Raw genomic sequence first — 18,144 nt, 5'->3', positions numbered from 1 at the left:
TGGGTTCCGTAAAAATGTTGGAACACGTGAGGCAATATTGACCCTACGACTTATCATAGAAGCTAGACTAAGAAAAGTTTCTAATATTTCTGGACTTGGAGAAAGCTTTTGACAATGTTGATTGGAATATTCTCTTTCAAATTCTGAAGGTGCAGGGAGCGAATGGCTATTTACAATTTGTACAGAAACCAGATGGCAGTTATAAGAGTCGAGGGATATGAAAGGGATGCAGTGGTTGGGAAGGGAGTGAGACAGGGTTGTAGCCTCTCCCCGATGTTATTCAATCTGTATATTGAGCAAGCAGTAAAGGAAACAAAGGAAAAGTTCGGAGTAGGTATTAAAATCCATGGAGAAGAAATAAAAACTTTAAGGTTCGCCGATGACATTTTAATTCTGTCAGAGACAGCAAAGGACTTGGAAGAGCAGTTGAACGGAATGGACAGTGTCTTGAAGGGAGGACATAAGATGACATCAACAAAAGCAAAACGCGGATAATGGAATGTAGTCAAATTAAGTCGGGTGATGCTGAGGGAATTAGGTTAGGAAATGAGATACTTAAAGCAGTAAAGGAGTTTTGCTATTTGGGGAGCAAAATAGTCAAGTTGTACCACAAACTTCTCTTCTCCCCAATGCTATTCAATACCTCCTCATTAGTTATGTGATCTACCCATCTAATCTTCATCATTCTTCTTTAGCACCACATTTCGAAAGCTTCTATTCTCTTTTTGTCCAAACTGTTTATGGTCCACATTTCACTTCCATACATGGCTACACTCCATTCGAATACTTTCAGAAACGACTTCCTGACACTTAAATCTATACTCGATGTTAACAAATTCCTCTTCTTGAGAAAAGCTTTCCTTGCCATTGCCAGTCTACATTTTATATCCTTTTTAGTTCAATCATCATCAGTTAGTTTGCTCCCCAAATAGCAAAACTCCTTTACTACGTTAAATGTCTCATTTCCTAATCTAAATCGCTCAGCATCACACGACTTAATTCGACTACATTCCATTATCCTCGTTTTGCTTTTGTTGACGTTCATCTTATATCCTCCTTTCAAGACACTGTCCATTCCGTTCAACTGCTCTTCAAAGTCCTTTGCTGTCTCTCACAGAATTACGATGCCATCGGCGAACCTCCAAGTTTTTATTTCTTCTCCATGGATTTCAATACCTACTCCAAAGCCGGCCGCGGTGATCTAGCGGTTCTAGACGCTCAGTCCGGAACCGCGCGACTGCTACTGTCGCAGGTTCGAATCCTGCCTTTGGGCATGGATGTGTGTGATGTCCTTAGGTTAGTTAGGTTTAAGTAGTTAAGTTCTAGGGGACTGATGACCACAGATGTTAAGTCCCATACTGCTCAGAGCCATTTGAACCATTTGAACCTACTCCAAATTGTTCTTTTGTTTCCTTTACTGCTTGCTCAATATACAGATTTAATAACATCGGGGAGAGGCTACAACCCTGTCTCACTCCCTTCCCAACCACTGCTTACTTTTCGTGTCCCTTGGCTCGTATAACTACCATCTGGTTTCTGTATAAATTAAGCTCAAATAACGATTACAGTTATACCGCGATGACAATAGTCACGGCACACCTCCTAACATCGTGTTGGAGCTCCGTTTTGCGGAGAAGTGCAGCAACTTGACGTAGCACGGACTCAGCGAGTTGTCGGAAGTCCCAGCAGAAATAATGTTCCATGTTGCACCTATAGCCGCCCATAATTGCGGAAGTGTTGCCCGTGCAGGAGTTTGTGCGCGAACTGACCTCTCCATTATGTCCCAAGAATATTCGCCGATTTTCCTGTCGGGCGATCTGGGTGGCCGAATCATTCGCACGAATTATCGAGGATGTTGTTCAAACCAGTTGGGAACAATTATGGCCTAGTGACATGCGAATCGTAGTTTCAGGCGTGAGGTCCATGAATGGGCACAGTTGGTCTCTAGGTAGCCGAACATAACCATTTCCTGAATTTCCTGGCAGATTAAAACTGTGTGCCCGACCGAGACTCGAAATCGGGACCTTTTCCTTTCGCGGGCAAGGGCTCTACCAACTGAGCTACCCAAGCACGACTCACGAGTCCTCAAAGGTTTACTTCTCCCAGTATCTCGTCCCCTACCTTCCAAAATTTACAGAACCTCTCCTTCAGGACTACTAGTTCTGCTAAGTTCGCAGGAGAGCTTCTGTAAATTTTGGAAGGTATGGGACGAGGTACTGGGAGAAGTAAAGCTTTGAGGACTCGTGAGTCGTGCTTGGGTAGCTCAGTTGGTAGAGCACTTTCCCGCAAAAGGCAAAGGTCCCGAGTTTGAGTCTCAGCTAGCACTCCGCTGCAGAGTGAAAATCTTATTCTGGATAATCTTTTCCTCTTTGTACGTCTATCTTTTCAGAGATGCTTATGAAACTCGGCTGGTGTGTAAAGAATGTCTAATCAAACACCTTTCAGCCGTCTAGTTTCCAAACTTATTTTATTTGGCTACCAGTTTTGGCGATTTTCTGCAGGCCTCCGACCAACGTGTAGGAAGATTCCACCTCGGTTCTGGTCAGAACAGGGGCCAGCATTCGAACACTGGTATTAGTAGATTTCTACTTATTGTATCGATCACTCCAACCATCACCTGGCGACCTGGTCGGCAGATAATGGTAGAAGTGATCGCTATAGCAGGCAGAAATCTGAAAGGTGTCTGATTTGACATTCTATAACCATTTCGAGTCAAAGATCGGTTCAGTTGGACCAGAGGACCCAGTCAGTTCCATGTAATCACAGTGCATACCATTATGGCAACTTTTGTCCATGGCGTCGTGGGTCCTGTGCCAGACTCGTACCCTACCATCAACTCTTATCGGCACTCATCTGACCAGACTCGTACCCTACCATCAACTCTTATCGGGACTCATCTGACCAGACCACGGTTTTCAAGTCGTCTAATGTCCAACCGATATGGTCGCGAGTCCAGGAGAGGCGCTGCAGGCCATGTCGTGCTAATAACAGAGGCACTCGCGTAGTTCACCTGCTGTCATAATCCATTATTGCCACATTTTGCCATACTGTCCTAACGGACACGTTAGGCGCACGTCCCACATTGATTTCTGCTGCTGTTCCACGCAGTGTTTCTTGTCTGTTAGCCTGACAATTCTACGCAAACGTCGCTGAACTCGGTCGTTAAGTGAAGGCCGTAGGCCCCTGCGGTTTCCGTGGTGAGAGGCAATGCCTGAAATTTGGCATTCTCGAGACAGTCTTCACACTGTGGATCTCAGGATATCGAATTCCCTGACGATTCCCGAAATGAAATGTTCCCTGCGTTTAGCTGCAACTACTGAGTCTGTTAATTGCCGTCGCGCAGCCATACCCAGGTGGGAAACCTTTTCACATGTATCATCTGAGTACAAACGAGAGCTGCGCCGACGCACTGCGCTTTTATACCTAGTGTACGCGATGCTACCGCCATCTGTACATGTGCATAGCGCTATCCCACGTTTTGTCACCACAGTGTGCAACTTAATTCAAATTCTCACGTGTATAATATTCTGAGCAACGTCAACCAAAAAGTGTGATTCATTCATAGAACACTTAGAAAATGCAGGAGGTCTTCTAAAGAGACCAATTGGGACTACGCTTGTCCGCCTTATTTCGCAGTACTGCTCTGCAATGTGCGATCCGTATCAGACAGGACTGACTGGGGATATCGAAAAAGTTCAAAGTAAGGTAGCACGCTTTTTATCACCGCGACATAGGAGAGAGAGTACTACAGATACGACACGCGAATTGGATGGCAGTCATTGAAACAATTGCGTTTTTCGTTACGGCAAGGGTCTTCTTATGAAATTTCAATCAAAAACTTTCCTCTCCAAATTACAAAATATTTTGTTTCTACTTACCTACGCAGGGATAAATGATCGTCACAATAAGAAACATCTGAGCTTGCACGAAAAGATTTTATTGTTCGCCGTTCCTCTGCGAGAGTGGAACAGTAGAGAAATATCCTGAAGATGGTGCGATGAACCCTCTGCGAGTCACTTTATCGTGAACCGTAGAGTAACCATGTAGATGTAGGTATAAAAATGAGGGTGTCATCAACACCGTACTTTGTCTGAAATTCACGGCGCTTTACTAGCCAGTGGACTATTGGTGGAGGTATGCCTCCACCCTCTTCGAAATTAGAGACTGATTTACCCAGCCTGTTATACGATGACTCACACTTTCATGTGAACTTCGTAGAAATGAGTGGGAGCTGAACCGCACATTATGATAAATCATGTAAAATATGCAGGGTGAATCATAACTCCAGTGACAAACTTTTAGGGACGACACTATGGAACTAAACAACCTTAACCCACAATCAACCAACGAACCATCAAAATTGAAAAAAAGTATAATAAACTTGGGCTGTAAAACGCAAGCCTTAAGAGCTATGAACACTTCTTCGTCTTCTATACTGGGAAACAAGTCTCTTCTACTGTAAACTCTTTGCTTTCCGTATTTTGAGACATGGTAGTATGGACCCAAACAAGAAAAAAATGTCTGCTAAACAAGGGTTCTAAAATGCATAGCTGTGCAGAGCAATGAACGCCTGTTGTTGTTGTTGTGCTCTTCAGTCCTGAGACTGGTTTGCTCCAGCTCTCCATGCTGCTCTATCCTGTGCAACCTTCTTCATCTCCCAGTACGTACTGCAGCCTACATCCTTCTGAATCTGCTTAGTGTATTCATCTCTTGGTCTCCCTCTACGATTTTTACCCTCCACGCTCCCTCCAATACTATATTAGTGATCCCTTGATGCCTCAGAACGTGTACTACCAACCGATCCCTTCTTCTAGTCAAGTTGTACCACAAACTCCTCTTCTCCCCAGTTCTATCCAATACCTCCTCATTAGTTATGTGATCGATCCATCAAATCTTCAGCATTCTTGTGTAGCACCACATTTCCAAAGCTTCTATTCTTGTCTTGCCCAAACTATATATCGTCCATGTTTCACTTCCATACATGGCTACACTCCATACAAATACTTTCAGAAACGACTTCCTGACACTTAAATCTATACTCAATGTTAACAAAATCCTCTTCTTCAGAAACGCTTTCCTTGCCATTGCCAGTCTACATTTTATATCCTCTCTACTTTGCCCATCATCAGTTATTTTGCTCCCCAAATAGCAAAACTCCTTTAATACTTTATGTGTCTCATTTCCTAATCTAATTCCCTCAGCATCACCCGACTTAATTTGACTAGTCAAGTTGTATCACAACTTGTGGTACAGCTTTCGAAATGTGGTGCTACAGAAGAATGATGAAGATTAGATGGGTAGATCACATAAGTAATGAGGAGGTATTGAATAGGATTGGGGAGAAGATAAGTTTGTGGTACAACTTGACTAGAAGAAGGGATCGGTTGGTACGACATGTTCTGAGTCATCAAGGGATCACCCATTTAGTATTGGAGGGCAGCGTAGGGGGAGACCAACAGATGACTACACTAAGCAGATTCAGAAGGATGTAGGTTGCAGTAGGTACTGGGAGATGAAGAAGCTTGCACAGGATAGAGTAGCATGGAGAGCTGCATCAAACCAGTCTCAGGACTGAAGATCACAACAACAACAATTGAGCTTAAGAGCCTTTTTTGTGTGTGTGTGTGTGTGTCTGTGTGTGTGTGTGTGTGTGTGTGTGTGTGTGTGAAAGCGCTGGCTCGGTGACGCGCTTACGGTGTGGTCCCTGCCGCAGGTGGAGGATGACAGCCTGACGGTGGGCCGCGCCGCGGTCATCAGCTTCAGCCTGAAGAACCCGCTGAAGAAGCGGCTCACGGGCTGCCGGCTGCGCTACGAGAGCCCCGGCCTGGTCAAGGCCACCGTCGTCGACTACAGGTGAGCCCCACACGCCAGCTGACCACACACCAAACTCCCCGTCAGCTCTAGAGATAGGTTGTTCGCGAACGAACAGGTGCATAAGAACGGTTCACCAAGATGAACGAAACGACTGAGGAACGAATTCCAATGAGCGACCTTTTCATAGTTCACTTCGGTCGCGGCTGTCTACTAATAGTTCCTGGAAACGATGAACGATCTGTTCATAGTTCACTTCGCTCGCGGCGGTCACTTCGGCAGTTGTCGTTCCAGCCTCGGTCGCGTGCTCGGCTCAGTCTCGGCCGCACTCGTCGTTCTTCGCACGACCACCTGTCTCAGTTCCACTGTAGACTGCTCCTAGTTAGTTCAGTATCCAGTTGTTCGTTTCGTTCACTGCGCTCGCCCATTTTACATGTGTTCCAAACTGTTCTTGCACTTGTTTCTGGGTACTCAACATCCACGACCGGTAATCAAAAAGTATTTCATGGTAACGTAAATTACATAAAAATCACGTTGTATGTAATAGGCACGTCTTTTCAGGTAACTAAAGGGCATATCAGGTCACTTCATTATATCGATGAACAGCAGAAGACATACTTATAACAAGGCAAGGTTTTTTTTAATTCATATATTTTTTGGTTTCATAGATTTAGCAGCTAACTTTCAATAAACTGCTTAATTTTTAGTGTAACAAAACTAATATAAAACGATTTCCGTGTGTCTTTCATATACAAAACATTACCTTTAGGAAGACTCTAATCATTTTTAAGTTTGGTTGTTTCCAATTTTCATTATCTGCTAGTTTGGTTTCTGTGAAAAAAAAAAAGTGGGTTGTGGGTCATTTTGGCTCAGTAGCAAAAGCGGTGCCTCTCCATTTGAAAAGACATAGATTGCCATAAAATCGTATTTACTTATTATCTCAAAAACATTTGTTCAGAAGGAGCTTTCAAACCAAAAACTTTATTACTGCAAAGTTAATTATTATTATTATTATTGCTGCATTAACTTTAATAATGCAACATGAAAACCTAATTTTTACTAAGCGTGTGACGCAAGTATGATGAGAAAACCACATTTTGTTTTATGCTTCCATAAAATCTATACTTCGCCAACGAACTCAGAGGCAATGTGAAGTATATATACGGTGTAAACGATTATTGTTTACAACGTAGCATAGCTATGTAGTGGAAGTCGAAACGAAGAATTTTGTACAAGACACTTGTGGTCTATTATGTTGGGAAACAGCCACCAACAGGTTTACAAGACAACATGTGCTATAGCCCATGCGCGTCGCGTGAGATTTTCATGTTCTCTTCTCCAGCTCTCTACACAACGTCATCGATTGTTTCGCCATTGTTGCTTGCATTACCTTGCTATTTTTTCACTGCATAATTATTACATGTTTGTCTGTTTGTTGTATCTGCTCGTAACAGGCACACATCGCCCGTAATTGGCGAGCAGTCTGTACTCGGGGCCGGGTTTCCGTGCGCCACGCTATATTATTTCCCTGCGATCAGCCACACGAGGCTACGGTTAGCTAAACGAGAGGTTCTGCAGAATCACAGAAATCACTTCTAAAAGTGTGTAAGAATTCTGTACTGAATAAAAACTCTATACTCCATGGGGAAGGCAAGTGCCCCCTCTTGGTGCCCTCCATCCTTCAGTCACCTACGCTACTAGTTTTCAGTTTTTCATAAGAACCATACACCAAGCACAAATGAACGGTGAACGAGTAAAAATGAACGATTCCCAAAAAAGAACGATCAGCAGTGAACTAGTTCCCAAGGATGAACGACTTTTCCCATCTCTAGTAGCTCAGTTAACTCCACTGCCAAGATTTTATCACACCAGCTGTCCAGCGCTGTTACCGTCAATAGAAGCAGGACAGTTACGGAAATATCCCCATTGGTGGTTTTGGTTGTATGGCAATTAGCCCGTCTTCTAAGGCATGTCACCATGCCAGCCAGACTTAAATGTTTGTTCGGACTGAAAAAAGTGTCACGCTATTCTAATTATAATTATTAACGTTAATTCCTCGTTAAGGAGATCCCTAAAACGTAATCAATTTTCTTGGCCTTTTTCCTGTCTCTTTCTTTTTTTTCCCCAGAAACCTGACATATAATCACTGTGTTTCTTCTTCCACTCTTCTGTCCACTTCTTTCCTATTTAGTTCTCTTTGGACGTTTGCTGAAATTTCTGTTTTATAAATTGTTGTCTGTATTTTTCCCTGTCTGTCATGTCTTCTGTGGAGATGTCCAGTTTCTTGATGTCTTCCAGGGTTTCCTTTACCCAGTTGGTTTTCACTGTATTAGTTTCCACCTACTTAAAATTTTTCTTGGTCAGTCTTTCTTCGTTCATCCTATGTATGTGTCCGTAGAACTTTTTCCTACTTTTGCCAGCGTTAATGTGATCGTCTCTGTTTTCACAGTTCTTTTGTCGGTCTTTCTATCCAAAACCCCTCTTTCTGAACTGGCCCATAGATCTTTCTCAATATTTTCCTCTCTCGTTTTTCCATCTATCTAATTTTCATTCTTCCCTTGATTACTGTTGTTTTGAAGCATACAAGATCTCTGGTAAGACTACTGTACTGTAGTGTCGTAATTTGGCTTTAATGGAAATACTACTTTTGTTGTAATGGTTGCATGTAAGATCACCTAGTGTATTCCGTTTATTAATTTTGCGAGGTTGGGAACTTTACAGAGAAAACATGCTTCGTTATTAAATGAACTTCAGCATATGCCTAATAGGAATATGTGTCTCCATATTTGCAAACATTAAATCCTCTTAATTAAGTAGACGAAAACATGCTGCTTTCAATCAACAACCGTACAGATCAATATTATTTCGTTTTATTATCCTTTTGGCACGTAACATAACACGCTCCCTGACAATGCCTAGACACATCCATAAATGTATTAAGAGTTAAGCCTAATTCACTTTCACGTAGAGCAGTGGTTCCAAAACTGGGGGTAATTACCCCCGGAGGGTATAATGAAACTTTGAGAGGAGTAAAAGTGAAACTGATTCGATATAGAGTTAGTGACCATTACTTTTAAAAAATAAGTAATAATCACTAGCTATTTGACATCCACTGGTACCTAAAGTAGCCTTTAGAAATTTCCATGCGTTGCGATATTCAGCGATACGAATCCCTGTTTTTCCTGAGTATCTTGTAATATCATCGGCTACCTTCCATTTGTTTGCCTTCTCAGTCTTCTCTTATTTCTTGGAATCCAGAAAGGAACTTCTTTAGACATCTGCCATTCACCTTCCTCACTACTGTCCACCTCACTCCTAATTTTTCGTCACTGTAATAGTTACATCTTCCATTCTAATCTGTTCCTTAATCCATTTATTTGCATCGCTACTTCTCTCAGTAATTTGCAACATGCATCTTTCCATTGCTCACTGAACCACCCTCAACTTTTGAGTGGTGTGCGTGTTAAACAAACACGTCTCAATAAAGTTCCTGCTTTCTCTTGTAATACGCCAAGCTGTTTAATTTTTTTTTTTTTCAATTGGCTCTGAAATTCCGTATTTTTTTCTTTACAGGCAACACCTGATTTCTTTTCCACAACTTTAGTAATGGCATGAATCATTTTTTTACAACTTCTTTTTTTTTAATATTTTGTTTCGTATATAATTCTTATTGAATTGATGCGCAGGAAAGTATTTCGGTACTTTAAATTATGATGGAATAAATGTGACAGTAAGAGGGCTTTAAAAAGTCAAAGCAGGTTAGTTAACAGTTATGCAAGTCAACAAGCTCAACAAAAATGTGGTGAACTACGATGACGAATCTTCGTTCAGTTTGTCCTCTCAGCAGATAACTTCCATGAAGGGGACTGATCAACACATTTTTGCCTGTGATGGCGTGCTATAAGAGTGGATCGAAACATTTGGGCTCAAAAGCGCATACCCAGCCGCTAGACTCTCTGATGATGTGGCCACAGTTGTTCAACTACACTGAAGCGCCAAAGAAACTGGTTTAGACATGCGTGTTCAAAGACGGAGATATCTAAACAGACAGGATACGGCGCTGTGGTCGGCAAAGCCTATATAAGACAACAGATGTCTGGGCAAGTTGTTAGATCAGTTACTGTTGCTACAATGGCAGATTATCAAGATGTAAGTGAGTTTGAACGCGGTGTTATAGTCAACGCGCTAGCGATCGGATATAGCATTTCCGAGGTAGCGATGAAGCGATGTTTTTCCCGTACGACCATTTCACGAGTGTACCGTGAATATCAGGAATTCAGTACAACATCAAATATCCTGCATCGCTGCGGCCGGAAAAAGATGTGCAAGAACGGGACCAACGACGACCGAAAAGAACCGTTCAACGTGACAGAAGCGCAACCCTTAGGCAAAGTGCTGCAGATGACAATGCTGAGCCATCAACAAGTATCAGCGGGAGAACTATTCGATGAAACATCATCGATATGGGCTTTCGGAGCCGATGACTGCACGACACAAAACTTTATGGCTCGCCTGGGCCCGTCAACACCGACATTGGACTGTTGAAAAAAATGGTTCAAATGGCTCTGAGCACTATGGGACTTAAGTTTTATCAGTCCCCTAGAACTTAGAACTACTTAAACCTAACTAACCTAAGGACAGCACACACATCCATGCCCGAAGCAGGATTCGAACCTGCGACCGTAGCGGTCGCGCGGCTCCTGACTGTAGCGCCTAGAACCGCTCGGCCACACCGGCCGGGTTGGACTGTTGAAGACTGAAAACATGTTGCCTGGTCGGACGAGTCTCGTTTTAAATTGTATCGAGTGGATGGAGGTGTACGGGTGTGGAGACAACCACATGAATACATGGACCGTGCACGTCAGCAAGGGACTGTTCAAGCTGCTGGAGGCTCTGTAAATTTGTGGGGCGTGTGGAGGTGGAGTGATATGGGACCCATGATAGGTGACACGTACGTAAGCATCCTGTCTGATCACCTACATCCATACATGTCCATTGTGCATTCCGACGGAGTTGGGCAATTCCAGCAAGACAATTCGACACCCCGCACGACCAGAATTGCTACAAAGTGTGTCCAGAAACACGCTCCTCAGTTTAAACACTTCCTCTGGTCACCAAACTCCCCAGACGTGAACATTATTTAGCATATCTGGGATGTCTTACAACGTGATATTCAGAAGAGATCTCCACTATCTCGTACTTTTACGGATTTATGGACAGCCCTACCCCATTTACGCTGTCAGTTCCCTCCAGCAGTACTTCAGACATTAGTCGAGTGCATGCCACGTCGTGTTGCGGCACACATGCGGGCTACCGGCGGTCCTTCACGATATTAGGCAGGAGTACCAGTTTCTTTGGCTATTCAGTGTAGATGTAGATGATACAACCATGGTCTCCAAGCTGATGGTCTGCTATGTGCACTAGACAGTGTTGTAAAATGTGTTCATATCCTTACATATTTAGGGTTTTCTTAGGCGTAATAACAGGACAAAACATTCATAACGAAAAACCCTCCCGTAAGTCCACACTGTCGGCCTTAGACATTACTGGTCTCCTGGCATCGGCCACAACCAAACACTTTTATCTGATTGCCACGTAGTGTACCGTGATACATCACTCCAAATCACTCGTTTTGAGTCATCCAGCATCCAGTGGCATCGCCCCTTGAACTACATTCCGCGTCGATTAGCACTGACGACAGAAAGATGTAGCAGATGAAGCGCTGGCTGACCCTTGCACCCTATTTTTTTAACTCGCTAAGCACGGTCATTGAGCTACATTACTGGCCATTAAAATTGCTACACCAAGTAGAAATGCAGATGATAAAGAAGTATTAATTGAACAAATATATTATAGTAGAACTGACATGTGATTACATTTTCACGCAATTAGGGTGCATAGATCCTGAGAAATCAGTACCCAGAACAACCACCTCTGGCCGTAATAATGGTCTTGATACGCCTGGGCATTGAGTCAGACAAAGCTTGGATTGCGTGTACAGGTACAGCTGCCCATGCAGCTTCAACACGATACCATAGTTCATCAAGAGTAGTGACTGGCGTATTGTGACTAGCCAGTTGTTCGGCCACCATTGACCAGACGTTTTCTGTTGGTGAGAGATCTGGAGAATGTGGTGGCCAGGGCAGTAGTCAAACATTTTCTGTATAGAGAAAGGCCCGTACAGGACCTGCAACATGCTATCGTGTATTATCCGGCTGAAATGTAGGGTTTCGCAGGGATCGAATGAAGGGTATAGCCACGGGTCGTAATACATCTGAAATGTAACGTCCACTGTTTACAAAGTGCAGTCAATACGAACAAGAGGTGACCGAGACGTGTACCTATTGGCACCCCATACCATGACGCCGGTGATCGCCAGTATGGCGATGACGAATACACGCTCCCAATGTGTGTTCACCGAGATGTCGCCAAACACGGATGCGACCATCATGATGCTTTAAACATAACCTGGATTCATCCGAAAAAATGAGGTTTTGGCATTCGTGCAACCAGGTTCGTCTTTGAGTACACCATCGCAGGCGCGCCTGTCTGTGATGCAACGTCAAGGGTAACCGCAGCCATAGTCTCCGAGCTGATAGTCCATGCTGCTGGAAACGTCGTCGAACTGTTCGTGCAAATTGTTGTTGTCTTGCAATCGTCCCCATCTCACGGATCGAGACGTGTCTACACGATCTGTTACAGTCATGCGGATAATATGCCTGTCATCTCGACTGTTAGTGATACGAGGCCCTCCTGAAAGCACCAATTCCATATTCTGCTAACAGTCATTGGATCTCGGCCAACGCGAGGAGCAGAGTCGCGATACGATAAACCACAATCGCGATAGGCTACAGTCCGATCTTTATCAAAGTCGGAAACGTTATGGTACGCATATCTCCTCCTTACACGAGGAATCACAACAACGTTTCGCCAGGCAACGCCGGTCAACTGTTGTTTGTGTATGAGAAATCGCTTGGAAACTTTCCTCATGTAAGCACGTTGTAGGCGTCGCCACCGGCGCCAAAGGTAGTGTGAGTGCTCTGAAAAGCTAATCATTTGCGTATCACAGAATCTGATTCCTGTGGATTTACCTTCGCGTCTGTAGCACGTCATCTTCGTGGTGCAGCAATTTTAATGTCCAGTAGTGTAAACAGAAATTATCACTTTAATATTTTATCACTTGGTCACTTAAGGCCATTCCCAGAAAATAAGACATTGCACGAAAGTGCTTCGCCTTGACTGAAAATAATCTAGAACGCCATGCTCCCTGTACAAAAAAGAAAGCTACGAACACTAAACAACCAGGAACATTAGATATAAGATCAGAATAATTACAGCACACACAGAGGCATACAAACAAATCTTGTTCTATTAAGCTGACATGCGTAATATCATTTAAAATGAAACATGGGTGAATACGCAAGTAACTAACCGACTGAGCGTTCGAATGCAGTAGCAAAGGAGAGCGAAGGCCGTTTGCTTCTATTAGAATTGTGAGGCCAACCATGTGTTATTATCTATCGAAGCACATTATATCTCCCTCGCCGTTATTTATTTCAGTGTTGGTGCATCAGGCATTCGACAAAATCGTCGGCGAGACGGTTTATCGCCGACGAGGGTGTACACGAAAGCCACGAATGAGTTCCTACCGATGTGCTCGGCAGACAGAACAGAGCAGTAATTCTCATTTCGCCAGCGCCCTGGGAGGGGCGCGGTCTCTCTGTACTGCAGGCTGGATAATGCCTGGCGCTCACAAAAGCACCGCCGCCCCCGTTTCTCTTCCGGCCGTACAGGGCTTCGTCTTGGCCGGGGCGGTTTAAGCGCCTTTGGGACAAGTATATCTCTCTACTCGGGAGAAATAATAAGGTGGCTCGTAGCATTTCTACTTGGCAGAGATCGCGACGACCGACATGACAATAAGAAACGTAGCTCTGTACTGACAGATTAGTTCGCGACAAAGGAAAACGTAAAGAATGACGGAACAAATAGTAATTCGAGGAGCTATCAGTAATTGGGAAAGTCAGAAATGGAATGAAACTGGAAGAACGAGTAGCCTCTATGCTTAACGATTCTACTTATACACTATCTGATCGAAAATATCCGCAGGCCCCTAAGAACACTAATCGTTAGCCGCGCGGGATTAGCCGAGCGGTCTAGGGTACTGCAGTCATGGATAGTGCAGCTGGTCCCGGCGGTGATTCGAGTCCTTCCTCGGGCATGGGTGTGTGTGTTTGTCCTTAGGATAATTTAGGTTAAGTGGTGTGTAAGCTTAGGAACTGATGACCTTAGCCGTTAAGTCCCATAAGATTTCACACACATTTGAACAACTAATCGTTACGAGAGGTGGAGTAGCCAGTAAAAAAGAAGGCAGATAGTAGTGTGTCGTCAGCAGAGGAGCAGGGACAGCAGTAAGGGTCGGTCTGGATAGCTCAGTGTTTTTGAAAGCTGCACAAGACTGGTGGTGGCGTAATTGTGAAGAAACAACCACTGCTGAACCAAGACCACGTAGACCTCACGTACTGGCCGACAGGTATCATCGAGCATTCCGGAGGGTGGTTGTAACAAATCGAATAAAATTAGCGGACCCAAAGACTCGTGAATTCCAGAGCGCTGCCAGCGGTGCAACTACACTACTGGCCATCAAAATTGCTACACCACGAAGATGACGTGCTACAAACGCGAAATTTAACCGACAGAAAGCAGATGCAGTGATATAAAAATGATTAGCTTTTCAGAACATTCACAGAAGATTGACGCCGGAGAGGAAACCTACAACGTGCTGACATGAGGAAAGTTTCCAACCGATTTCTCATACACAAACAACAGTTGACCGGCGTTGCCTGTTGAAACGTTGTTGTGATGCCTCTCCTAAGGAGGAGAAATGCATAACATCACGTTTCCGACTTTGATAAAGTTCTGATTCTAGCCTACCGCGATTGCGGTTTGTCGTATCGCGACATTGCTGCTCGCGTTGTTCGAGATCCAATGACTGTTAGCAGAATATGGAATCGGTGGGTTCAGGAGGGTAAACGCCGAGCTGGATCCCAACGACCTCGCATCACTAGCAGTCGAGATGTCAGGCATCTTATCTGCATGACTGTAACAGATCGTGTAGACACGTCTCGATCCCTGATATGGGGACGTTTTCAAGTCAACAACAATTTGCACAAACAGTTCGACGACGTTTGCAGCAGCTTGAACTATCAGCTCGGAGACCATGGCTGCGGTTACCCTTGACGATGCATCACAAACAGGAGCGCCTGCGATGGTGTACACATGGACGAACCTGGGTGCAAGAATGGCAAAACGCCATTTTTTCGGATGAATCTAGGTTCTGTTGACAGCATCATGATGGTCACATCCGTGTTTGGCGACATCGTGGTGAACGCACATTTGAAGCGTGTATTCGTCATCGCCATACTGGCGTATCACCTGGCTTGATGGTATGGGGTGCCATTGGTTATACGTCTCGGTCACTAGTTCGCATTGACTGCACTTTGAACAGTGGACGTTAAATTTCAGATGTGTTACAACCCGTGGCTCTACCCTTCATTCGATCCCTGAGAAGCCCTACATTTCAGCAGGATAATGCACGACCGCATGTTGAGGTCTTGTACGGGCTTTCTGGATACAGAAAATGTTGGACCGCTGCCCTGGACAGCACAGTCTCTAGATCGTTCACCAACTGAAAACGTCTGGCCAATGGTGGACTAGCAACTGGCTCGTCACAATACGCCAGTCACTACTCTTGATGAACTGTGGTATCGTGCTGAAGCTGCATGGGCATTTGTACCTGTACGCGCCATCCAAGTTCTGTTTGACTCAATGCCCAGGTGTATGAAGGCCGTTATTACGGCCAGAGGTGGTTGTTCTGGGTACTGATTTCTCAGGATCTATGCACCTAAATTGCGAGAAAATGTAATCTCATGTCAGTTCTAGTATAATATATTTGTCCAATGAATACCCGTTTATCATCTGCAATTCTTCTTGGTGTAGCAATTTTAATGGCCAGTAGTGTATATTTTAGAGTCCTCACTGAAATTAAATGTACAGATTGTTCGAGGTGAAGCGCCATGGTGTTTTACCAACATGTTAAGTCCAGAGAGGTGTCTATTAATAAGGGTGACACATTTTCAACAACTCGCAGGCAGGCATAAAAAGTTTTGACTACTAATATAGTTCATTTTAAGACCAGCCTAAAGGATTTGTTGGTGGACAACTCTGACTAATTTGTTGGTGGAACTTCAGACGTATTCTTTATTAATAATATCAAATAACGCGAGATCTACCTAAAACACGACTTCCCCACATCTTCAATGGAATTATGTGATCAGTGCAAATTAGTGTTGTAAATTCCTTTCTGTTTGATGATCCATAGTGTAACAGCCTAACAATTAGCATTTGCATCTCTGTGTATGTACATCTACATGCTTGAATTGCCTGGCAGAGGATTCATCTAACCACCTTCAAGTTATTTTTGTACCTTCCCACGTGCATTTAAATCTTTGCGTGTGAACACTTATTTTTCATATTTTATTGTGATGGTCTTTTTGTCATATGTTATTAGGTGCCAAGAAACTATTTCTATGTTCGGAGGAGAAAATTCATCATCATCATCAGCCAATTCAATCATTAAATGCTGTGGCCTCTTAGAGTCGTGGATTCAGGTAGGCTTTCAGCAGTCTTCTCCAAGTGGGACGGTCTTGGGCAGTTCTCTGCCAGGTGTTACCAGCGATCTTCTTTATGTCTTTGTCCCATCTGTCTAGTGGTCTTCCTCTAGGACTCCGGTGCTCTCTCGGATTCCATTCCAGTACTAGCTTCGTCCATCTGTTGTCTTTTCTTCTTGCGACGTGGCCAGCCCACTGCCATTTCAAGGAACCTACTGTCTCTAAGAAGTCATTAACCTTCGTCACAGACCGGATGTCATCTGCCCTTTTCCTGTCCTTTTTTATATGGCCCAACATTGATCTCTCCATGGCTCTCTGTGCCGTCCTACGTTTCCCTTTTGTAAATGAGTTCAGTGTCCATTTCTCGCAGCCATACGTCATCAGAGGAAGAATGCATTGATCAAATACTGCTTTCTTCAAATTTACTGGCATTTTTGATCTGAATACTTTTGAATTCTTCCCATATGCTTGCCAGCCAAGCTTGATGTGTCGATATATTTCTGTCCTTATGTCTCCCTTCATATTTATAATCTGACCAAGGTAGACTGACCTCTTCTAGTAGACTGTCCTTGACCTTCACATCTGCAGCAGGGACCCATTTGTTGGACATTACTTTTGTTTTGGAAAGGTTCATGTTCAAGCCACCCAGCTGACATTCTGATGCAAGATCTGTAACTAAGTTTTGGAGCAAATCTCAAGCTGGTAAGCCTTCTTTCACTAACTCTAGTTCCCTTACCTTCCCACCTCAACTTTGACATAGCCATTTCCAATAAAGCAAGAACAGTTTTGGGGAGATGGCATCGCCTTGCTTGACACCCCTCATGATGCGGAATTCTTGAGTTCATTCACCGATGTTAACATAAGCTGAAGAATTCTCGTAGATTTTCCTAAGCACTTCAATGTATGCTGTTCCCACTCCTTGCTCACTCGAAGCTTTGAGGACAGCTACATGGCTAACGGAGTCAAATGCCTTTTCAAAGTCAACAAAGGTAATGCAGAGAGGCAGTTGGTATTCATTCGCTCTGTTTATCACTTCACTAACGATCGGAATGTGGTCAATAGTGATAAAATTGCTTCGGAATTCTGCTTGTTCTATAGGTTGGCCTGAGTCTAGGGTGGAACTAATTCGTTTTAACAAGAGCATTGTGAAAATGTTGTACAAAATTGAGAGCATGCTGATAGGGTGGTAGTTTTTAATATTGTGAATACTTCTTTTCTTGTGTATCAATATAATCTAAGCCTTGTCCCACGATAATGAGATTGAAGCATATTGCAGGCAGGAAGTAAATACTATTGACAAGTGATTTATTGTTACCTCTCCTGCCAGTTTGGGGATGTCAACGCTGGGCTCATCATCACCCGGCACTGTTCCCTTCTTCATGGTATCTAGAGCACACTTGACTTCTGATTGGAGTATATACGGAACACTAGGTACATCATTTAATTTAGATACACTCAAATCTTCCCTTTGATTGCTATACAAATTGCTATAAAAGTCTCTGATGAACTTCAAAACCTCCTCCTTTTCAGTGATTCGACTGTCATTTCCATCGAGTGCGATAATCTGCTTTTTACCGATTGTGAGTTTGCGTTTGGCTGACTATAAACTTGTCTTGTTCTCCAAGCTTGCCCGTAAGGTGTCTTCAGTAAATTTCTATATGTCAGA

The 18,144-nt window shown here is 43.7% G+C and overlaps 1 protein-coding gene across 1 annotated transcript in view; it reads left to right on the top strand.

Moving 5' to 3' along the window:
• LOC126282082 (hemocyte protein-glutamine gamma-glutamyltransferase-like) overlaps positions 1–18,144 on the top strand; it is a 359,269-nt gene that overhangs the window by 326,148 nt on the left and 14,977 nt on the right. The window contains exon 13 of the mRNA XM_049981538.1: positions 5,714–5,853. Within this exon, the coding sequence (XP_049837495.1) occupies positions 5,714–5,853 (140 nt within the window). The remainder of the gene's footprint in view (positions 1–5,713; positions 5,854–18,144) is intronic.

The sequence above is a fragment of the Schistocerca gregaria genome, chromosome 7 (genome assembly GCF_023897955.1).
Source record: "Schistocerca gregaria isolate iqSchGreg1 chromosome 7, iqSchGreg1.2, whole genome shotgun sequence".
Lineage (NCBI taxonomy): Eukaryota > Metazoa > Arthropoda > Insecta > Orthoptera > Acrididae > Schistocerca > Schistocerca gregaria.
This window is presented reverse-complemented; position numbering and strand designations above follow the sequence as displayed.